Source organism: Vanessa tameamea, chromosome 5, assembly GCF_037043105.1.
Source record: "Vanessa tameamea isolate UH-Manoa-2023 chromosome 5, ilVanTame1 primary haplotype, whole genome shotgun sequence".
Lineage (NCBI taxonomy): Eukaryota > Metazoa > Arthropoda > Insecta > Lepidoptera > Nymphalidae > Vanessa > Vanessa tameamea.
In genome coordinates this window covers 6,415,979-6,441,445 of record NC_087313.1, presented here as the reverse complement: position 1 = coordinate 6,441,445, position 25,467 = coordinate 6,415,979, and the positions used below count along the sequence as shown (strand labels likewise).

Genomic DNA, 25,467 nt, shown 5'->3' with positions numbered 1-25,467 from the left:
TAAATAATGCTTGAGAGTTTGTTATGTAAGAAGAAAGTGATAGTCACTGCGTGTTGTTAGAATATATAGCTTATGCAAGTAAATCATTCAGCGAGTGAGTTGTTAAAGCGACGTATAGGTTATGAATGTTTGAATTAATATTACAAGACTACACATCAACACCTAATTATTAAATAGTCTGATGCTTAACGCCGTCGAATGTTCGGGGGTATAAAATTTCCGAAAGCAGATTTTTTACATGAAGTAATTTTTATTTACTCGTTTATATTATATAATATTACAGTTTTTATTACTTTCTTATATGATTTGAATAAACATCTTATTATATATTTATATTTTTCATTTTATGAAGTATGTATTGAGAAGCAACAGACAATATTTTAATTTATTTTATATTTATTTCGTAAACAAACTTTGGGGTCATGTTTATATATTAAGCGAATATCCCTCTCTTGTGTTGATATAACAAATGTTGTAATAAGATAAATCATATTACATAATTAAAATGACTAATTATTAAATAAAAATCGATTATTATAATAGATGTTCACACTAATAGTAAATGTATTCAATGAATATACGGAACTAATAGACCCGATATACAATTTAAAACGTTATCATAAGGTCGAATAGTAATATGCTTAGAAATTTCATAGGAATATGATTATTGAGCCAATTCTCATTGTTAGACTTCTGTGAGTCGTCGAAGCAGATAAATGTTGCATTGCAGACTCCATGCTTCAGATTTCTACAAGATTATTCTCGTCTTATTCAACACTGAACAGATGCGCTTTCGACATTTGAAATTTATGAAAATGTTATGAATATATAATACATTGTACGTCGGTGACGTTTTGTTGCATTATTTTACATAATCAATCGAAAGCAACTTTCAAATAGAAGATTACATTTTATTTTGGTTTTATAAATATAATTAATGCGTTTCCTATATATTACATAAAATCATGTATGATGTAATAGACGGTAATGTAATTTGAATATTGGAAATATGTTTTGAATACCGTGAATGTATTAACTCAACATGATATAATTATTATTATTAATATTTTATATTACATTACATACATTAGCAGCCTGTAAATTTCCCACTGCTGGGCTAAGGCCTCCTCTCCCTTTGAGGAGGTTTTGGAGCATATTCAACCACGCTGCTCCAATGCGGGTTGGTGAACCCGAAATCATCAGTTAAGATGCACGCGTTCTAACCACTGAGCCATCTCGGCTCTTTTATATATTAGGATGAACTCAATGGCACATCTTGTCTATCTTTAAAATATTGTAATATTATTATTAATTTGTAAATTAAACTTATACAATTCGTAAAAAGATAATTTAGCTTGAAATTATGATGTGTATTTTCTTTTGTAAAAATATCAATATTGTATTCATTGAGTTAGAGTTTTATGGTATAGGTTGGCGGACGAGCAAATGAGCCACCTGATGATGTAAGTGGTCACCATCGCCCATAGACAATGGCGCTGTAAGAAATGCTGACCATTCCTTTCATCGCCCATTGCCAGCAACCATGGGAACTAAGATGTTATGTTCCTTGTCCTGTAGTTTCACAGCAGTACTGAATACTGCTGTTTGGCGGTAGAATATCTGATGATTGTGCGGTACCTACCCAGACGGGCTTGCACGAAGCCCTACTATCAAGTCAATTCTATGTAATGTAACACCATTATTTATATTTGAAAACTATTATTTCCTTTCGTTTCTCTTACCCGTCACGCAACATTGAAGCGAGCGATCGTGTGATATTACAAATCATCACATCCGATAGGGAAAAATATACAATTCAACGGATGTTGACCACCAACCTAAATCGTTATAAAGGATTTTTTTGCCTGCACACACAGATAAGGGTTGCGTGAGTAGTCCCTACAAAAGAGTTCAACGCACGTTTCCGCATTGTCTTTACGCGGTGAAGCGAAGCTTGCAGGATATCCCCTTGACTGCATCATTTTAATTGGTTTTAGTCAAAGATCTTGTATAACAATACCTGACATAGAAAACTAACCTCGCTACGTAACTAATGTCACACGAATGTGTACCGGTTTTGGCTTAAACTTGTTCAACTAGGTCGATTATTATTTGTATTTCATATTGAAATTTGTTTTTATTGTTATGACGATAAGGTTGGTAATTATTTTTTGTTATGTAGTACCAGACACTTTTTATTAATTTAAGTTCATTATATGAATGTCACGTTTTATCAATTATAAATATTTTTTTGAAAAGATCTATGTGAGATATGAAATTGGTTTTATTCATTATTCAATAAATAATTCATAAAGCCAGGCGATTGTTTAAATGACATTTATAATAAGCTGGTTCTAGTAGATGGATGTTCGAAAATATTTTACAAAGGCAATGACGTGTCTCGCCCACACCACATCCTGCTGACATACAGATGGATGCGCGATCTCTTTATAATATGCAAATAGAATCACTATTGGAACCAGACCTTTGAAACACGGAAACGCTCCCTCGACGACAGCTATCTGGGGCAGTATAATGACGTATGCCGGAAAGAAATCACAACAATAACACTTTCATACACTCACTACACCACAAAGTCAACACTTTAATCACACGCTCAACTGTTCTTGTGGCTAAAGAGCAGAGAGACACTGTTAAAAGCTTAATATATGTTAGCCCGTATGCGTATAAATAAACGGCGGAACTGCATTTTGAATGTTGAGAGGCGTCGCCTCGTTCTTAGCGACTGCGGCCCGAATGTCAGTCGCGGTGCGCAGGCGCCGAGTCGCCCGCGCCCAGCCTCGTGACGTCATTCAGGTATTCAAAATGGCGGCGTGGAATTCGAGAGCCTACATACCGTCAGCATCCGCGGTTTTAAATTAAATATACACGTAAATACAATATTTGCGTGTAGTTTTCTATTTATTTTGCGTAATCAATAAATTTTGATAAAACAAAAAAAAAAAATTGCTGAAAACAAAATCTTGGCGAGTGCAATGAACTTGTGTGAATCCTATAGGTAGTGGTTAGCCATGTTTATATTATAGAATGCAATCGGTACAAAGCCCCTTTCACTGACACGAATGAGACAGATGTGTGTTCGTTCCGATGAATGAATGACTAGCAACAGAAAGGGATAGACAATAAGGTTATGTGGACAGCCTTCAAAATAAGTCAATTTGCAATTTCAACTTTTACTCTAGAACTGTCTGTCTCCACAGAATCGAATATTTTTTCTAGAAATTTCTACAAACGATTTAAATGAAACCGTATTATGTACAAATATATTTCTGTAGTGAAAAATAAAATAGTTTTATTTAATGAGATTCAAAGTATTACATTGTTAAACATCATTTAAATAATTTAAAAATTGGTTTTATTCCCACATGCAGATTTCCAAACAATATACTGATATAATATTATATTTATTATTTAAATCTGTATAAGTTATAAGTTCATTATTCCCATGTGACTAATATTTCTAAGTCTCTACCGTTGATTCCTGAGAACGATTTTCAAAATACTTACATGTAAGCACTTCAAAATTTTAGTGACAATAACAGTATTGTGAATTGCATTTAGTATAAATAATATACACTAAATATTTATTATATGGTATAAAATGCAATATTATATTAATTTATTTGCAATTGAATATATAAACGTAGAAAAATGTGCAATAAGAATTAAAGGCCTGTGGTAACTTCGCCATCTGCATCTGTTCAGGATTCTCTTGAATACACTCATACCGTGACCCATTGGGTCAGAATTATTGACACGGCAAGGAGGGCAACCTAGAGGCCCGTACCTGGCATGACCAGGAATCGGCCAAGCAGGAAGATCCCGCTGGTACAAATGCACTCAAAAAATGTCATCGAAACTAATCCAACCGTTTAGGAGGAAGTCAGTTACCTACCCATGTATTGATGATTTATATATGTATAAATATGTAACAATTAAGACATCTAAAATACTTCATTATATAATGACAAGATATAAAACTATATCCAACCAAACATACCTATGTTTGCTTATACACAACATTCACGGCGTTCAAAAACTACATAAATTTGAAATAGTAACATTCTAATTAATTAGCGACTAGTTTAATGAAGATTTCTATCTAAATATAAAAATATAAACAATAAATAATGACAAAATCAACGAGCATATTATTTCCAAGGACTACTTATCTCAAATAACTAATCACATCACTTAGATATTGTTCGTTAGGCTTAGAATTAATTGCTTATTGTTAGGTAGAACTATAAAGCATTCGTGTACAATGTAACATATTATATACAAGGTTGAAATATCTATAGATATGTAATATTACACAGTAATGTGTTATGCGCAGATGTCAAATACGGTAACAATGATTATAATGCATTACACTCAATACCTATTGTATAATTATATTTATTTTATGCAACTAGTGTCGACACATGTATTACTAAAGTGGTATTAAATGTGTTACGAGCTGTTTTCGTATTAAAACGATCTAAAATATAATCGACAAACTTAATTACTTGGCGGTAGGGATTTGGGGTGGTGGGCTAGGTACCGGTTTGAATGGTGAGTAAGCCAGTGTAGCTACAGGTGCAAGGGACACATCATTTCAGTTTCCAAGTGCCAACACCTAAGACCAATTAGGTAGGTAATTGATAGGTGGTTCATTTGCACGTCCATTTGTCACGATGCCATAAAAAACTATACAGGTAGTAACTGAGAAAACGTCGTATCAAACATTTTGATATATTAAAATGATTACTAAGTGAGAATAATAAACAAATGGGGAGGATCAAATAAGCCAGCTGATAGTAAGTAGGCTTCTTCCCTTATAGACGTTAGCAGCGCGAAAAATATGAAGCACTCGTTACTTCATTAACGTATCGTCGATCACGTGATCGAAGCCGTGATTTTGCCTGTAATTACACTGGCTAAATCATCCTCCACTAGAACAGATCATTTCAGAGTATGAACGTATTATGATTTTTGATGGAATAATTATCCTAAGTGTTTTAATTAAATAAAATAATCATCAAAATATATAAGTTTTCTTAAATATATTGTTTATGTAAAAAATATTATGCTAACAGCTGCTCTTGAATATTTTTAACTAGGTCAACGTTCATGTACTAGACATTAAAACGATAGCTTTTGTTCTGTCTAGACTCATGAGAATAAATTTCAATTTGTTTGGTTTTCAAACCCATTGATCTGTCACTTATGAAGTCACGAAGATATATAAAATATTGATTTATACTTAACAGACAGACATAATTTGATGTGGTACATTGCTGTACTAGCCTCTTAGAAAAATGTATAATAATTATACATTTTTAAATAACAATTATTTTTTATGTATTTTTAAAACAATTAATTATTAATTTATGTTACACCGTTTGCAGACGTAATCACTTGGTTCTTGGAGTAAAAAATATTAAAGATTTATTTCCCCGTCTTGTTGCCTCCAGTCGTGAGGAAGGGAAGGCTGGTCCATTATCGCCCAGAGAATAGGAATTGCGATTCAACGAGACAATGTTTCCTAACTTTCTTTATATAATTCTACGCTGTCATAACTTGTACGTATTTTTTTTTAAATTAAGTCTGTTACATATTGGATTAGTTGTACGAGTACCTATACTTATTATCTTATCAAATTAAATACGTATTTATTTAGTTAGATTTAGTTTTATAATAATTTTCTGTTAAAAAAAATCGATGTTCAACTCATAAAAACTGTATTGACAAATTTTACAACACGGGAGTCGGTTCGAAGAAATAATAAAACGTCATAAAATACTTTTACTTTTTAATTTCTGTCGCTTGCCCTTTTTTTACAAGATGACAGTACCATACATAATTTGTTGATTTAAAAAAAAAAATCAACAGTAATGGTACGTTAACCAATGCAGTTACGGTTCGTCTGAGGAGCAATTCTACTAAATTATAACTGTAATGATACGATAACATTTATTCCAATCCAAATTCTCCTAATCCTCACAAAAAATAACCTCAACTCAATCGTTACTGAGGACAAATTCTACTTATTTATGTTGGTTGCGATACAATCGCGATTATAATCCGATCCAACTTTGTCCCTCTGGATCTTTGTGTGTAATAGGAAAACGACTGAAAGGCAACGGTGACGTCTGATTCGATTGCGATAAAGTAAGAATTTTTTAGTAGAATTAGCTCCCTGGTATGTTTTAATTACTTTCACGTCTTTCATATCCTATGACATTCTACACTGGAGTAATGTAACCGATATCAATACAATCTAGATCTTACAAAATAATGCTAATTCCGTAATTCATAAACTGGCTAACGATTAAATAGTAATTTAAAATAGATTAAAATTTCGAAAGTCACTTTTTGCGAAATATTTTATTATATAATATATTATAATTTTTTTTTCTGAAATTGTAACGTTATCTTTGTTAGCGATTACACAGGGTTAGTATTTTTTTTTTTTGTGAGACAATAGGATACGGTAAAATGTTCATTAATTTTCAGGTTAAAAAAAAGGTTAGTTCTAGGTGTTGAATTATGATAAAAAACTAGCGAATTCCGTCAGGTAATTTTAAGTAAAAATATAACATGGATAATAATGGTTCTTCTGAGGACAGACATACTACATATATCATCATTAATATATATAGAAAGATTAAAACATGATTAATGACATTTTCGAATAAGTCTTAATTATAATACGCCAGCTTCCATTTTCATTTTATATTAACGTATCTATTTGCTGTGACTTATCTTTGTTAACGTAAAACTAGAGTTAAATAAATTATTACTATAGAGAAATGAGCAGACTAATTCGCAAGTTACCGCTAAGTCGTATGATGTAGTTACTTTTAGTTTTATTTTGAATAATTTAAAACGTATAAATGTACTTTTAAACACTTTCATATCTTAAACGAGCTACTTGAAGCAGAAACTATGAATTTGTTAAGAATGGCAACTAAAACCTTCGTTTTGTGGAAACTGGGGTCATGGATAAATAAAGAGTTTCATCTTTTTATGCTAACCTCTTTTATTTAATTGAGTTATAATCGTGAAGTATATAAGCTATCACACCGAGTTAGGAAATAGGTAATGTTACACTCCCGTGCCTCGAAAAGCGTATATTGCCGTTGACCCTGAGCCTCATCGTTCTCCAGTCGTATCTAAAACTACTCGACGCGGTTTCACCCATGTGACTTCCTGCTCCGTGAACCATAGCGTTGTTATATTAAATAGCCTGTAACCTTTCTTCACGAATTGGGTTATAAAATGTAAAAAGATTTTACAAATCTGGTAGTATTCGTTCAAACAATTCTAGAGATAGTCATATCGGAGTATGAGTGATAGAATGGAGCGTGCACCCGTATATGTGCACTCACTTGTCACTATAATATGTCTTGCGCAGATTCAGTCGCCGAAATTCGGTTAGGACGACATTATTATTAATCTGTCAAATGCCCAACATGCGACATAGACGGTTAGGAGATTATTTTGGCCGGATAATCTTTAAAACCTTTAAAGTTTTATTATGCTTATTTAGAATGTGTGTAATCACATTATTATACGCTCGAAGTAGAAAAGTCTGCTTTCTTTTATAAAGCTTTCTAAGAACGTAATAATCGTCACGTTACGACGTGTTACGTAAATAATAACGACGATTGTTTCATGGAGTTTTGGACACGATAAACACAGCTTTAATTATGCATTTTCTCTGTTACTTGCTTCAAATATTTATTGTACTTAGAAGAGTATATATTTTTAATTTGATGTATAGGTTAGAATCGAAAGTTGTGACCGTGCAAAAGTATTTACATTTGACTGAAAGAAAACAGTAAAAAATATCTTTGACTAAAAAGTTGAAGGTAAAATGTACGTAGTCAAAAGTAATAACTAAATATAATATAAAACGTATTTTACTAAACATATATTTTATTAAAATTCTTAAAGAATTTTGAAATTGAGTTTGTAATAATGAAAAGAAAATATTTTTAATATGATGACGTAATATTTTATAAATTATGCGTACGTGCACTTTAAATCTCTAACATATTTTAGTATGAAGTTTTAAGAGTATTTAAATACATATTAGTTTTACAGTTAGTATATAATATAACCCTCTCTAGTTCACATTGTATGTAAGGTATTTTCCTTTACCACAACTCTGTGAAATATTAGAATTATGATCCTAAATATTTTACAAACTAAGTTGGTTACATTAATGTTATTATCTACATGAGGTGGCCACGGGCGGAGAGCAAAATTAATTATTTTTCGTTAAAGTATCGAATGTAACTTAGTGACGAAATTATTCTAGCATGAATTATGATTATCTTACTTAAAAAAATACTTCTTCTTTTTTATTATTATATAAAATATTTATTATATAATTTCACTGTTACCGAATTTCATTTATTAGTATGATGGGTCAAATCTTGCAACTGAATTTTGTTATAGTATTAACCAATAAACGATCAGAAATGCGTACAATTTTGGCTCATAACAATACAATCAAGTTTAATAAGTTTTAGAACCATATGTAGATTACAAAAAAAAAAAAATGAATCATTTATATTCGATTTGAAAGTAAATTTAATAATAATTACAGCGTTGCACATATTTGAGATCGTTATCAAATTGAATTTATTTGGCAGTCATGAGGATAAAGGGAATAAGAGAAGACGGGCGAAGCGTTCCAAGAACGTTGCAACTTATTTGTGTTTGCTGGAGCATTACCAAGAACAAAATGGGATGGCAGTTTGTATTAAAATATCTTAGTCCCATAAAACAGAAATTTCGTAAGCTTGAGATCCTGACGCGATTGAATTGAATACCTACAAATCGTTCGTATTGACATTTATAAAAAATCACATTGATGTAACTTAGCCATAATATATCAACACGTATGATACAAAAGAGTAACTCAAATAGGTTCGCCCACAAGATGAATAAAATAAAAATTAAAACTTAGAACAATTTGTAAAATTATAAATACCGTGTTTCTGGTTATTTATGGGTTACAATGTATTCGGATTCATCCGCGTTGATTTAATTATAGGCTTTGGCCACGTTATTAAACACGATCTAGTCGTTAACTGTGAAAGTAAACTGGAGTTAAAGCTGATTTAGGTAATTTTGTAATTTACTTTATGCAATTAGCCAAAATAATTTTACGTGGCTTTGTTTACAATTTCGGAAATAATGTTATTTGAAAATACTCCTAGAATACCCTGGCGAGATTTGTTGTACAAATTTATGTTTGCGTGCATATTGATGCCTACGCAATTTTTTATACTACGAGTCCCTCACTTGATAGTAAAAGATCGCCCATTGAAATTGTCATCGTAACAAATATTTATCATTTTTTTCAACACCAATGCGCCACTTACCTTGGGAACTAAGATGTTTAGTCCCTTCTGCCTCTAATTACACTGGCTCGCTCACCTTTCAAACCGAAACACAACAATACAGAAATTTGTTTTGTGATTAGGGCGGTACCTACCTGGGTAGATTAAAAAAAAATTGAAACAGCCCGAGTGGTAACAAGTTCTTTTTAAATACTTTGTATAGAAACTTAGGAGGTGAGTAGATTTCGTTTTTCGAGAATGTATGAGTACCTAATTAAATATTCAATCACACAGATTCTACAAAGTTTTGTCTTATGCAAACTAATAGATACGTAATAAAAACATAAAACTTTATGAAGACGTTAAAGTTTATATTTCTTTTCTTCCTATACTAGCTTTCCAAAATACCATCATATTATATACGAATTTACTTTAAAATTGCAATTATTCAAAATTATGCAATGTTACAAGTTAAATGTTCTAATATTATTAACTTTTATTGACTCGAGAAATCGCTACAGTCACTACTGGAAATTGAAAATCTTTCACTTCAAATTTGCTATACAAATATACATTGAAATTATTGTTATAAGTTGTTCAAACATGGTGCATTATAATGTAGCAAACGTGAATGCAATATTACATAGCCAAGTGTGAATAAAAAACAACTCTCGAGTCAGGGCGCTAATTCTACTAACAAATTATCTAAATAACTTTAATATAATTGGGATCGTATCATAACCGATTTACCTAAATAAGTAGAATGAATTAGTTATGATTAAGCTGAGATTTTTTTGTGACGATTTGTTGACGTAGAATTGTCCCCCAAGTTTGAACAAAATGTATGATCGAAACACGGTGTTACATAGTATTACTTGATGTCTCAAAAGAATACGGCTAAAACTTGATAAAAAATAATAAAGTTATAAAAGCCGCTTAACCTCACATGTAAATTTACTTGTTATATACACTTCATTTAATAGGGTAATTATTTAATTCATATTTAAGAATATTAGCCCTATTTTTTCTTAATAAGTAATTTATTTTAATTAATAGTTTAGACTAAGTTAAAAATCGAATTTCATCTTTCTATCAAAAATTACGAATACACTGATATTTGTAGGAAGAGAAAGCTGTGTGTAACCAAAATTATGTAAAACGTAATAATTATATCCTCTTTGTGTATTATCTATGTATACAACGTTTATATGGGTAGTATGGGGGGTAATTATATTCAAATGTGTATTCTGCTATGCATGTATCTATATCATCTTGAAGTATTATTCATGCTTTCTTTCGTGTAACGTGCTGGAAGAGATCTCTTATCGGGATAAGTCGGTCTTTGTACACTTTCATTTTCTTATTTTTTTTTTATTTTATATTATAAAATATAAATCAATTGTAATTGACATTTAACATCTTTACTCTCGCTTTTTTGCAATCTGTGGGAGTTATTTCGTGAAAAGGGACGGAAGTGTGTAACAGGAAGCCGGGGAAGCGACGCTATTTGATATGACCAATGAGTGCTAGTGTTAGCTGTCAGATGGTGCCAACTCATTTTCCAAGAGCATATGATGTTAATATTGCTTATTACCAAAGTCAGTGGTCAGAGATAATTTTTTTTTTTATTTGGATGGGTGAGTCTCTTGGTTTCACAATTATATAGAAATGACATTACTACAATAGGACATTAATTAACTTCAATTTTCTTTAACATACGGTGAGAATTATCATAACATTTCGTTTTAAGTCTGATAAATTCATTGTAACTTTACGACCAGTTTTTCGCTGTATTGATGTTTGTGTTCAATTTTGATATATTTTAAATGGTCATGATGTAAAATACTTTGTATGTGATGATAATAGTAAAACTTTTATGCAATTCTAGTTTTAGGCTATAGTTTTATTGGAAGATTTTCGAAAACATTCACCAACCAATTGAATTGAAAACCAATTCATATTTTCAGCACCAGATGATCCAAAGACATGCATTACCGGCCTAATTTAATTATTATTACACCATAAATATAATCCAAATATTTTTGCCTAACCACCTGTTTAAGTAATGGAATCTAATAAAAAAGACTGTCTGGATTACAAATAAACTTACCAGGTACGTGTTGATCGTTAAAAGTGACCCGGACGGAGTGCGGCCGGAGCAGGCGAGGCGTGAACGCAGCTATGTATTTGTGACCGCCGAGCGGTCGAACCGAGCTCGCCACTAAAGTTCCATTACCGCCAGAGACTTCGAGTTCAAGTTGACCAGGACCCGCTGAACTTGCATCCACTACAAGATAATACATTTAAGTAATGTGTTGATTTTAGAAACGTTTTCTGCTAAAAATATTTTAAAAATGTTAAGTGATACAATCACACTTTATGATAGGTATATGCGAATTCCATTTTGTTCCTGCAGTATTGAATGGTCGTTATAATCAAAATTTACACGTTATTTCAAGGCATATAACGTTACAATCTCTTACGATACTAACCATGTCAACTATTAAAAAAATAGAAAAAAAAAATAAACAAAAATGTTCGATATTGAAATATAGTCTATATAAATATTTTATTCTTATAATCACTCTATTAATTTAAAAATAAATGTTAGGCTTCGCAATTACTTACCTATAAATTCCACAGGTTGGCCAACTATTCCTTTGTAAGTAGGCTTAATAACTATTCCTTTTGCACCTCTAATGTTATCCCTTTGAATTGGTCTGTAAAAAAACTTCTATGTAGACACTTTACGTGAAACAAGTACCTTAAAGTTGGAAGCTTTATTGTAGGAAAACAGAAACATTTCATTCTGATCGATATCCGTACCTACAGCATTTACGTCAGCAATCGAAATGGACTTATTTACAGATGATTCGGCTTAAATTTGGGTCGGGGATTAATTCTTATTTTTTTTTGTAAAATATTTGTATTGTATTGTATCGTATCGTCAAATTTATCGATTTCTGGTAAAAAGCAAAGATATATAAAGAAATTTGATCAAAGATAAACTTAATATTAACAGGTAGAATATTTATATATATTACTATTGTAACAGTTCAAAAAAAATGTATGTTGCCATAATCGATTTCGAGCATTGAAGCCAATTTAAGAGAAAGTAGCCAACGCTGTACATGTCATATTGCACAAGTGAATGCCCAAACACAGGTGCAGTATCTAATCTCACTCTCATAATCCGATAGGATGGTAAATTCAATACGACAGGAAAGAGTTGATGAGGAATGTACGCACTTCCAACTTCCAGACTTCTGGCTGATAATGAGAATTTTTCTACAGAAAAACCCAATAACTTTTCATAGACCAACCGACCTGGGGTTTGAACTGCGACGTTATAGTTATATAATTGTTTGTATGTTAACTAAATAATAGTCTTTACCGATTACAGGAGCGTTCTGTAATATGTATTTCTTTATTTTCAGATGCGCTGACGAATATTAATTTAGCTGTAAACGATTTTACTGCTGCCTGTTTAATCAACAAAATGTGAAATAATTTCTTGAATATTTTGAAATGGATTTTATATTACCGATTTCAAACTTTCATACCGATTTTGATTTTAATATAGAATAGACGAAGAACTACAAAAACATTAAATATATAGCCGTCCTACTCTAACAATAAGAGCCAAATAAAGAAATAAATAACATCTATTTCAAAGCAGACCAATAACGGATCTACAACCCCAATAGCAGGTAAGGAATGCAGAATTTATAACATCGAGATCTCGTTCGTTCGTTCAAGTGCTTTATATTTTCTTTATAGACTTCTTATTTTATTTCTGGCTTTCGTTCGTTCGTTTCAATCCCACATCGGTTTTTATTTATTTATAAAGACAAAGCAAATAAAATTACTCTACGAGATGCCACGTCCTTTGTTTAGTTACTCTAAACAGATTGGCTAGAAAAGAAATGTAATAGATTATCTGGTAAACTTTTATAACGTTTGTTAACCAAATTTAAATCATTTCGTACTTTGTTTTCCATCAATTTAAATGTTAAATAAATTCCCTAAAATTGGGTCAATGTTGGAAAACGTATATCGTTATCATAACTTTATATTACGAATGCCGTCACGATATACTCGTATGTTGAAATAGTTTGAAACAGGGACGTCGTGAAAAACATTGTGTCGTAAATTTCGGGCTTAATATACATTTTTTGTAAAAGTTTGCGGCGTTGCGGCTCCCTTTGTAATTTTGGTTCTCTTAAAGAGCAAGTTTAGCATATGCCGATGAACTTCATGTATAAGCAAATATTTTTAGTATTACGTATTTTTTGTAAATTATTTCTTATAAATACAATTTATTGCGGATGAGTCAACCAATTCCAGGGATGGAAATCTCACGTAACTCGAGAGTAACAGTATTGCTTTTGTCTTTTGTCAATGTTACCTGAAACGAGAATGCGCGGCATCCGTTTCAGTGCGGGCCCCCCCGGTTGGGTCGCGGGGGGGCCTATTGGATAAAAAAGACTGCTGTTGTTGGTGTTTCTCCTCCACACTGCTGTAGGAAGAGTCTCGGACCACGTACGAACTTTCCCGAACTTCACGTTTTGTGATTTCTTGCTGTATAAAAACAAAATACATATATATAAAGCACTGATTAATTATATGTAAAAGAACGAAGGTTTTATTTTATTTTTATTTAAAGTAGGAACATAGACGACTAGTGACGGGTATGTCACCTTATAGTATGCGGTGCCTTCCGTTGGCAAAAAGGTTGATATGATAAAAAGTGATGGATTGAACCTGTAATCACACTCGCTCATTCTTCCTTGAAGTCGGGATATAACAACATATACTGTTCCTTTTTTTTTTTTTGATACTAAGCCACGCTTCAAGAAATGTATGCATAATTTTCGTATTTTTAAGTCCAATTATTTTTAAATCTTTAAAACGTTAATCCTAACATAAGCTATACAATCTATAAAAAAAAACCTCTTTTAGTGGTTTTTAGTACCTGGACTATAAAAACATATATGTCCTAAAGTAAACTAATTTACAGATCAGAGTCCTCTTCCCGCAGTTTCAATAAAAATAGAGCATACTTACACGACTCGTATAGGTGTCCGAATCACGCTCATCGACCAACCGATCGAGGTGCCGGTTGAAGGAGTCGCGCGAGTAGTCGCTAAACTTGTTTAGCTGTGTGTTACGCTGCGTTTCACGATCCAGGGTGCTTTGTCCGTGCCGATTGGTAGTTGCATCAAGGCTGAAATAAATGTTTTATTGTAAAAACGTCAGTTTTTCGTTTCAAATATCAACGAGACTGTACACTTACCTATTATTGCTAAACATTTTTCTAGTTGTTTCGACTGTATCCCAAGAGTCGTTTCTTTGACGATACGGTTTTCCTCCTGGATCTCCTGTATCTGCTGTACCTGTCAAAAATATTTAAATGAATAGAATATTTTTTTTATTATTATGCTATGTTTTATTTTTAAAATATTTTTCCTTACTTGGACTTCCATATCTTTTAACTCTATCCGTTTCTAACGAGGACAATGGACTACTCTGGTCAAGATTGTCTTGTGACCCGCTGTATGAGCTGTAAATTTTATAGTTTGACCGCTTTTCCACCACTCGCTTTGTCGTTGTCACCGGGCTGTATCGATCGGTGGGACTATTAACTCTGTAGCAAAAATGTCTGTATTAATTTTATGAAAATAATGATAACGAATAAAATTATATTTCCAGTTGATTTAATTGTTTACAATTGACACTGTATGTTTAAACAAGGACCAAGACTATTAAACTGTTGTACTTGAGTTCGTATCAACTTAATTATTAACGCCAATTATCGTTTCAAAGTGTTGTGTGTAGTGCTCGTATATTTTGAATATCACCTACCGATTAATTGGACTGGCCGTTCTGTTCAAAGGACTATCTTTCCTCGTTAGCGGGCTCGTCCGACCGATCGGGCTTGTAGCCCTGTATGGGCTGCTTGCTCTATACGGACTGCTCGACCTAGCAAAATCGAGCCGTGATCCGTTGCCTAAATGTTTCGATGTTATTGGACTAGCCGTTCTGTTGCGAGAATTCTCTGACTCGTATGTCGTGTTATAACTATCTCGTTTATTTAATCTCGGATTGGAATACGAGTCGGTGACATCGTAAGCTTTTTCTTTTATATCTGAACCAAACGAAGATTTGTAATAATCCGTTGAATTTCGTTTCTCTTCACGGCGATCTATTGAACTCGAACTGTGCTTTGTATTCGTTTCGTATAAATTTAAGTTACTATGCGGGCTCTCGGATCTCAATCTAGTAACTGAAAAAAATAAATAACAGATATAAAAGTATTGTAAGCAGCATTGAATTAAAAAATATTCTGATATAACATTTAATGGCGCGCCTTTGGGGAGATAATCGACTCGTATACCGCGACGCTAAACGGCATGACTCTCTTCGTATGCCGTCATGCGGCATGCCCTCCGAGTGGCGCGTATATTATATACTTAATTGCCATATATTATTACAATAGTAAGACAACATTTTTTTAATTATATTAATTTTCTGAAGCCATTAATTTTAATGATTTCAATCAGCCGGGCCAGTATCGGCCATTTTTTTAAGTTATTGTTTTTTTTTATAAATATTGGACAACATCACATACATAAAAAAAGCTCTTGTGTTATGGAAGATCAGAAGTAACGACCATACCACAAACACCCAGACCCAAGACAGCATAGAAAACTAATTAATCTACATCGACTCGGCCAGAAATCGAACCCGGCACCTTGGAATGGTGTACCCATGAAAACTGGTGTACACACTACTCGACCACGGAGGTCGTCATAAGGTTTTTTCACCTGGACTAGATATCCTCGCATAAGCTGGTGATGGGCTCGCACTGTCGCGATGTTTCTTGGAACGTGATCCGACCCTGAAGACGTGGGGAGATCCGTGAACATCGTATCCGTTAAAATAAATGTACAACTGAAATAAAAATAAATAATAAAATTTTAAATATAAATCAATAAATCTTAATAGACATTTAATGTTTAATAACTCACTCTATGTTTTCCGGCCGCTTTTGGCATAAATGTTGCACGATACTTCGTTGGAGATAACTTCTCCAACGCACACATAACACTTCTTTTATCGTGAACAATGTCTAATTGCAAATCTCCTTTGACACCGCATAAACTCGTGTCCAGTTCGAATGAGTGTGGCTTAAGAGGTTCCGCTCCTTCCAATGCACCTGGGCTAAGATGAACACCAGCTGGATCGAAAACTTCACAAGTAAATGGACCTCCCTAGAAAGACAGATTTTTTTTAATTTGTATACAACTGAATCAAAAAAATAATTCAAAGAAGTCGAAGTGTGAACTTGACGCTAACGCTATGCTTGATTTAAGGGTTTAGAGTTACGAAACATAACAATCTTGCTTATTGTTGAAAATATTACGATCTATTTTTATTGTTTATTTTTTTTATTTATTCTTACTCATGCATAATAGATTTTTAAATATAAAATACAAAATATATAAAATATATTTAAAAATATAAAATACAGAGGCCAACCAGTGGCGGGAAACAAGGTCCAAGCCACCGGTGGTCAGGGCCCCAGAGAGAGGAACTTCCTCACAATACGCGCCGTGCCGAGGAGTACTGCCTTCTGCATCAGGCCCTTGACCCAGCTGCCTAACGAGAGCCTCTTGAGGTGTTGGTCGAGGCTCTTGGCCATTAGGCCATTCGCTGAAACGACTATCGGCACAATAATTGCTGTATCCACATCCCACATGTCGACAACCTCGTGAGCTAAGTCAAGATATTTTATTTGCTTATCCTTCTCAGCCTTCACGAGATTCTCGTCATGAGGGATGGTGACGTCAACAATTATCGTGCGGCGCTCTGACCGATCTATCACCACTATATCAGGCTTGTTGGCGACAACAGTCCTGTCAGTGATTATAGATCGGTCCCAGTACAGTGTGATACGACCATTCTCGAGAACTGGGTCGGGCACATACCTGTAGTAGGGTACCTCTGATACCACAAGACCGTATCGAAGTGCAAGTTGTTGATGGATAATCTTGGCCACTTGATTATGTCTGTGCAAATACTCTCCGTTAGCAAGACGAGAACAACCGGAAATAATATGTCTAAGGGATTCGCCCGAAGTATGACACGCCCGACATATGTCCACCGTGCCATCCCTCACAATATACTTCCGGTAATTATTCGTCATGATAACTTCATCCATAATTGCACAGACAAAACCTTCGGTTTCACCGAATAGGTTGCCGAACCGTAGCCAAAATACGGACGCCATAAAGTCCACATCAGGTCCATGAAGGGCCCGATAGAAGCGTCCGTGTAACTCCTTGCTCTTCTTATTGTTTATATTATTAGTAATATTTTTATTTATATGTTACGAGTTCTTATATAGTTATCTATAGTCTGTTCCAATCGAAGACTGGATAACGATAAACAAAACCTTACATTGACGTATGCCACGCGATTGGCTAATATCTAGGTCAGTTAGGTCTAATATATCTTAATTTATAATAAAACACTATCCTATTAAACTACTTATATTCATTTTAATTTTTCTTCCAAAACTAAGATATAGGTTTCGTCGACGTTCAAAAAGCCATTTTTTCACAAATCATAGAATATTCAAGCTTTCAACCAATAATACCCCGTCAAGTCGATGTCAAAGGATGTTTATTTGATTTTTGTCTTCTTGTGGTTGGAATATACTATAGAATAAATTGTTATTGTTAAGAACTCAATATATATGAAAAAAATAATATTAATTAAATAACGTTAAATTAAATTAGAATAATATTTCATCAACATTTAAAAAATATTTTAACATAAAACCTGAATGTGTTCTCCTTTATACGTTATAGCAATTGTCCAAACACCAGCTTCATCAGGCTGAAATGTGGCACTTGAAGCTGTTGTTCCTGGAGCGGATGGCGGTGGGTGTCTTGGCCTTAACGGGACGGCACGACCACTCGGGGAATGGGCTGTAACATCTATGTCTTCTCGACGTGGAGCACCTGATTTAAAAAAAAAAATACAATCCGAATAATTGACAAAAGGTTTAAAAATAACGTTTGTTAATAGTATATGGTCACATTTAATAAAACATTAATAAAAGTGTTGTTGATGCATCTAGTATATCTGGCAAAGATATGTTTATTAGGAATCAAAAAATATATTAGTAATTTTAATATTTTTACAATTGCTATTTAAAAAAGTAATTTAAGTATAACCTGTAGCACTGACGAGCACTTCAACAATGCTTCCAGCAGCACAAGGCGCCATTCCCGGCGGCGGAACCGAAACTAATCTAGGTAAAACTCTGAAGAAATATCTTCCATCAACTCTAAAAACAAAAAACATTTATAAAAAAATAAGCGATAGAGATAGACAATACAATAAACAATTTATACAATAGCGATATATCTAAGCTGCATATATTTGATTACATTATCAGCCTGTAAATTTCCCACTGCTGGGCCTCCTCTCCCTTTGAGGAGAAGGTTTTGGAGGATATTCCAGCAAGCTGCCCCAATGCGGGCTGGTGGATACACAATTTTAGAATACAGAATTTCGTTGAAATTAGACACATGTTCCTCACGATGTTTTCCTTCACCGCCGACCACGAGATGTAAATACAAAGCACATGAAAATTCAGTGGTAGTGTTTGCCTGGGTTTGAACCCTCAATCATCGGTTAAGATGCACGCGTTCTAAACACTGGGCCATCTCGGCTCAATATATATGATTGTTAGCACTGAATTCCGATCATTACAATAACACTATAATGTTCAAGACTATATCGATGAACAAGTAATTACTGTTATTGTAACTCAGGTTAAATCGACTGTGACGTCATTTAACTATGATATGCACATATAAGAATATTACCTGATGTCATCCACGGTAAGTATAATTTCATGCATGCCTGCGTGTTCAGGGACAAATTCGCCTGCACCTTTTGAGTCCAACTTTAGTCTAGATTCTTGTTCTAACGGATTAAGGATTGACACTTTTACTTCTGATATCGATAATTCGTTCGTTATACTTTCAACTTTGATGTAAGTCTGAAATCAAATAATAAATTTAAAATATAGTAACTGGTTGATCTTCGAAAAATATACAAAAATATAATTATTTTTAAAATAAAAAAAATACAAATTAAGTTTAACGCAAATCCAGTATTAACTGGATTAGCGTTAAACTTAATTCGTAAATATGTGAAATTAGGTAGGTACTATTTCTTATTATACACTTTATACCAACGCAGTGTATAATTATGTATAATAAATAATTATCGTTGGTCTAGTGGTTAGATAAGGCCGCAGATCCCGAGGTTCTGGGTTCAAGCCCTAAGTCGGGCCGATAACAGCTATTGGATTTTTCTATCGCAAAAGTCTCAGTAACAGTCCGGAGTCTAGAAGGTGCATTATTCTAGTCTAGAAGGCACGGCCTTGGAAAGCACCCAAGACTCTTTCCGATCGTGTCGGATTTATCACCCATCGGATTATGAGACTGACGGCACAGACAGTGCACCTGTGTGTGCGTGCACACTTGTGCACTATTATAGGTCAAGCGTAGTTGCCTGGCCAAGGCCTAAATGACACTCTATATAAATTAATGTAATATTTTCAACTCGTGAGCAAGATCGATGACACTATGTCAAACATAAACATACATAAACATAATCAGCCTGTAAATTTCCCACTGCTGGGCTAAGGCCTCCTCTCCCGCTGAGGAGAAGGTATGGACCATATTCCACCACGCTGCTCCAATGCGGGTTGGTGGAATACACATGTGGCAGAATTTCGTTGAAATTAGACACATGCAGGTTTCCTCACGATGTTTTCCTTCACCGCCGAGCACGAGATGAATTATAAACACAAATTAAGCACATGAAAATTCAGTGGTGCCTGCCTGGGTTTGAACCCGAAATCATCGGTTAAGATGCACGCGTTCTAACCACTGGGCCATCTCAGCTCGGCTATGTCAAAACGTCTGGCAAATAAAGGTATAATCGGTTAAGTCCAAGTAATATATAATAATATCATGATGCTATTTAAATTTTAAAGTATTATATGTTTATTGTTATGATGAAGAGACGAGTAGAACCTAGCTGAACAGTACCTTACAGACCGACTAGAGACGCTCGTATAAGTTCGTATGTTAGGTAATTCCTATTAGGTAATATTAATTTATTTATTCAATGACGAAATAGGAATATTTGTAATGTATAGAGTTATTAGGTATATTTTAATTAAAAACTTACTGGTTCTCCAACTCTCCCAGAAGTGGAATCAAGAGCGACTCGCAACATATCATGGATAGGTGGACGAGGTGGTACATTTCGGAACTGCGTTGCCCAGGTCATTACACCTAAGTGCTCCACATCACTTTGACTCATGTCTTTAGCAGACAAGACAGGCTGCACACCTAAAAAAAACCGCTTAAACATTATCGAAAATTACGCAAGCTCATAGTTACAACGCACAATACATTTTGGCGACCATATTGTTTAACGGTCATTAAATTTTAATTAAAGCTTATATTTATGATAATTTATTTCGACCAATTAAGTTTCATTTTATGAATGATAATTATTGCATTCGATAATATGGCAAATATAATATATTGCTTTAAAAATAGTTCAGCATACACTGTGGGTACCAAACATAATATTACTGCTTGTTGATAAGACCCTTTGATCTAAATATAAACTGCTCACTTGGGAAAATAAACCACTAAATGTACGTTTTGCAACATTTCTGCAATGTTTCTATTTATACAGACTATTTTCATGAATTCTGAATAATATGCTATGAATACAAATATATCATATTCAGCCTGGCTTTTAGTTAAATTAAAGAAGATTTATAATTATTATTTTTTTATTAAATTTTCAATTTAATCTAAATGTATATACCATGATAAAGCTTTTCCATTATTTAGCAATTTTTATGTATTGGAAATATTGTTGTAATAATAATCAGTAACCAATAAATATTTTATTCTGTTGTTGATTATTCTAATTATAATTATATATAATTGATGAAAAGAGGCTCATTGGAAATTAAAATGGAAATTTATGGATTCCAAAGTGTACCAGACATTTTGGAATCCATAAATAATGCAATCAAATTTTTTATGACTTCTAGGTATTTTATATTCCATTAGGCAAAATTTCATTGAAATTAGACACATGCAGGTTTCCTTGCTATGGTTTCTTTTACCGCTGAGCACGAGATGAATTATAAACACAAATTAAGCTCATAAAAATTCAGTGGTGCGTGCCTGGATTTGAACCCGAAATCAACGGTTAAGATTCACGCACTCTAACCACTGGGCTATCATCAATATTGAATGATATGAATCAATTAAATAAAATTAGTTTATTAAACGGTATATGACGTTACATATTACAACTTATAACATATTGTTATATTATTTATACCTAATTTTTTTCCTGCATCGATAGCCATTTGGCAATTCTCTTCCCACCGTGCTGGGTCTCGGCGAAGTCTGCTCGGTGGTGGTGCGGGACCACCCATCGATCTGACCAGCTCATTGGCAACACGGCCGTCATTCCAATCGGTCTGAAAACGTATAATAGTTACATATTAAGTATTAGAAAATGTATCCTTTATTAAAAAAAGTCAATAGTACATATTGTTTTTTTTTTAACTAACTGTTATAAGTCAAGTTTTTTCACAAATACCAGTATCAGTCACGGTATGTTACAAGATTCTTAAAATAAGATAATTAATGAATGAATGAATGATGATGATTGTCATTCATTGTCTTATTTAAAGAATCTTCAAATTCGGTTTAGTTATTTTTAAAGTAAGTAATTTAGTATATTTTCGCCTTTACGTAGCGATAACAGTCATCATTGTTTAATAATAATAAGATTTTTTGCTATATAAAGCTATATTATATTGATTTATAATAACATTTCAGTAATACTTTACATTTAGTTACAATAAAAAGTTTGTTGTCGAACAATTTCCAAAATATTTATACTTTCGACTTCGTACACTTTTGTAGTATAAATATTTGAAATAAGACATATATGTTCACCTTTATTAAAACCCTAACACAGTGATTTTCACTTTTAATTAACGCAATTTTTGTATTCTTATTATAAGCGCAACGTTCGTTATTGTGTCAGAAAGCGAAACAATTAACTACCGCGAACAGAATTAAGCCAAAACTTTATAAGTAGTCTGTTATTATTTACGATGTATGTTGCTTATCTTGCCAAAGTGCTTTTGTTCAACAAACAAAAACAGATATCACATTATGTTATCATTCGACACAACGTACAACAGCTTACGTATCACTTGTGTTGCATAACAGCTCGTATATTTATGTTCGCATCTTAAGTTTTCTGTTAGCCTGGTATTTGAAAAGTGTTCGCGAGTATATGTACGTTTATTTTTTTTCTATCTATTATATAAATATAAGACACAATTAAAACAAATTTGCATAAAGGCAGTACTTTATATGTATATTAACGAAACTGTGTTCAATGATATCCGTCGTCTTCAAGATGACTGACAAAGTTGAGCATTGGCACACGTAAAAACGAAATACAATAAAAATAGAATACGAATACGATTTAATAATTTTGTTCTAGTATTCTGACAAGGATCTCCAGGAAACAAAATAAAAAAGACTGTTTGCCTACCGTACTGCAAGTGACGGTAAAAGTTATTCTTTCGCGTGTTGTTATAGTATTATTAAATTTTATTTATATTCGCAATATTTAGCTAGTATAGATTTAGAAATAAAAATATAGGATCAAAGTTACTATTTAGTTAGTTAACTTAGTATGACATATACGGTCGAAAACAATGCTGTTTGTTTGAAAACTAAAGAAACAGTAATCGTATCTTCTCGCCACTGGGCTATCTTGGCTGATCTTTAGGTGTGAAAACGGTCTTCAAAACGGTCGCAATATAAATAAATAATACTACTCAAGAAACATGAATCTAAGCCCGTGTCCGTGTCTCAAAGTATCTGGATGTTGAATTTCACGACTAGTCGTTAAGACGTTGAGACTTGACGTAAAAGTAAAATAAACGATAAAACTAACTTCCATATTTATAACCTTTAAAATAATTTAATGACTGGAACTCGATTGTTGTTCGAAATATTACGACAGTGCATAGAAATGTTCGCACTTGAATGTTAAAACGAACGTCGAAATTGTATTTTCAATATACTTCTTCTATTCTATTTCTAAAGCTAAATATGATAGAAATATTTTGATATATATGTTTTATTTTTCTGTATATCTGTACCTTCAAAATAAACATCGAAGACAGCCTCAATTTCTTATATTGGTATTTTTTTTTATTAAATCAAGATACCGTAGGACAACTTTATGCCGAATAATATGAATGAAAAAGATATAGATTTACAGATTTCAACCATTGTTTGCCAAGAACTCTGCGGTCGCGAGTTACTTGAATGAAATAAAACATTTTTGGTTAATATTCTTCAGCGAATTTTCTTAATTCCATTTTCATTAATCAGTCAAATTAAAGTTTGTAAAAACAAGTGGAGATTTCAGTTGAAATCGATCATAGTAATAATTAGATTCCCATAATACTGATCACTTTGTTTACGTACAAAATTATATTGACTTCTTGAGAATGGTGGTGGTCTCCTCCATTCTTTTGATTGTTGTTTTGACTTAGGAGATATAAAACGGACACAAGTTTCACCAATAGTAACAAATCTCTCTTAAAAGTATTGCGGATCAGCTCCCAAGAACTCCAACAAGCACCCGAAAGTCCGTGTTTTTGTTCAACTTAAAAGTGTTTTTTTACACGTCTTATAAAAACATTAGAAAATTCAAATTTATTTTTATGATATTTTCAGTTTTCATTTATTTTTGTGGAAAATTTAAATGTCAAATTTAATTGCCAATATAATCAAATAAATTATTAAAATCATAATTTATATAAAATTTATTATATATATTTTATATTTATATTAATTATATACAAAACAAAATTAAAAATTACTACTCTATAAATCATGAACGCGTCTAATAGTGGCAAGAATGCTATCAGTATTTTCCAATTAAACGGCATCTCTGATTTTCTATTCCAAAATGAACGAGCTTTCTTGTTACCAGTATATTCTTCTAATGACATAATATGCCTAATGTCTATTTACAGGTATCTCTCTTAAGTCACGGCATTCTAGTCACAAATTTTGATGATGTTGTATACCTACTACTATTGTTTTTTTTTTTTTTAAATCGTACCGTGAAGTTTGTAATGGGCCTTTCAAGGCGAGAGTTAACCCACTCCAAAGTTGATTTAACTCCTGCAGCATCTGGTTTCATAAAGTACGACAGATATGTCATGCCGGAGAGCTCGTCTAGCCAAGGCGACGCTAAGTAGTCAGGTTCCAGCACCATGGGGACGTCTAACTCTCGATGTGCCAACTTCATAGCTCTCCGGCAATTTTCTATAGCTTCATGGCGATCTGGAAATAATATTAAAACGTTAAGTATAATTTCAAGCAACGAGATATATATTCATATTTTAAATACTATTATAATTCAAATCATTTTTAAATCAAGTAGACAGTTATGATCACTTGCATGTTAAATTAAATGTATAGCTGCCTTCAGTATAGAACGTAGATTATACCGAGAAGATGTGATAAGAAAATCAGTAGCTACACTGTTTCTCTAAAGAAATACAATTCAATTTTGATGTCCTTTGGCAATCAAGAAGTACAAATTCAATACTTTTTGTCATAATAATATTTTTTATTGTGATATAAGCATGTGTCTATTTTTTTCAACGATTTTTTTTAAACATTCAAAGTGAAAATCACGCAATCGTATTAATCATCGCTTTAAATCAAATTATGTTATGTTACCCAAATGAGAGTGTGTAGGTTAAAATTATTCTGAATCGCAACATTCGGCTTAATGTTTAAAATATACAATGATGTTATTTTCATTGTATCTAAAATTGCAGTCATTGTTTTCATTTTGCAAACGCCGGCTAGCGGCACCTACTGACCTTATATAAGAATAATTAAATAAAATAAAAAATAAAGGAACGCACACT

At 32.8% G+C, this 25,467-nt stretch overlaps 1 protein-coding gene across 1 annotated transcript in view; it reads right to left on the bottom strand.

The window, feature by feature from the left end:
- The window catches only part of LOC113392616 (filamin-A), a 100,135-nt gene that overhangs the window by 45,256 nt on the left and 29,412 nt on the right, over positions 1-25,467 (bottom strand). Inside the window, exons 6-20 of the mRNA XM_026629116.2 lie at positions 24,648-24,871; positions 21,822-21,963; positions 20,640-20,803; positions 19,262-19,437; positions 18,605-18,717; positions 18,207-18,388; positions 16,391-16,633; positions 16,187-16,313; positions 15,225-15,645; positions 14,834-15,006; positions 14,656-14,755; positions 14,427-14,586; positions 13,768-13,940; positions 11,988-12,079; positions 11,470-11,646 (exon numbers count right to left, since the gene is read on the bottom strand). Coding sequence (XP_026484901.2) covers positions 11,470-11,646; positions 11,988-12,079; positions 13,768-13,940; positions 14,427-14,586; positions 14,656-14,755; positions 14,834-15,006; positions 15,225-15,645; positions 16,187-16,313; positions 16,391-16,633; positions 18,207-18,388; positions 18,605-18,717; positions 19,262-19,437; positions 20,640-20,803; positions 21,822-21,963; positions 24,648-24,871 — 2,667 coding nt within the window. The remainder of the gene's footprint in view (positions 1-11,469; positions 11,647-11,987; positions 12,080-13,767; positions 13,941-14,426; positions 14,587-14,655; positions 14,756-14,833; positions 15,007-15,224; positions 15,646-16,186; positions 16,314-16,390; positions 16,634-18,206; positions 18,389-18,604; positions 18,718-19,261; positions 19,438-20,639; positions 20,804-21,821; positions 21,964-24,647; positions 24,872-25,467) is intronic.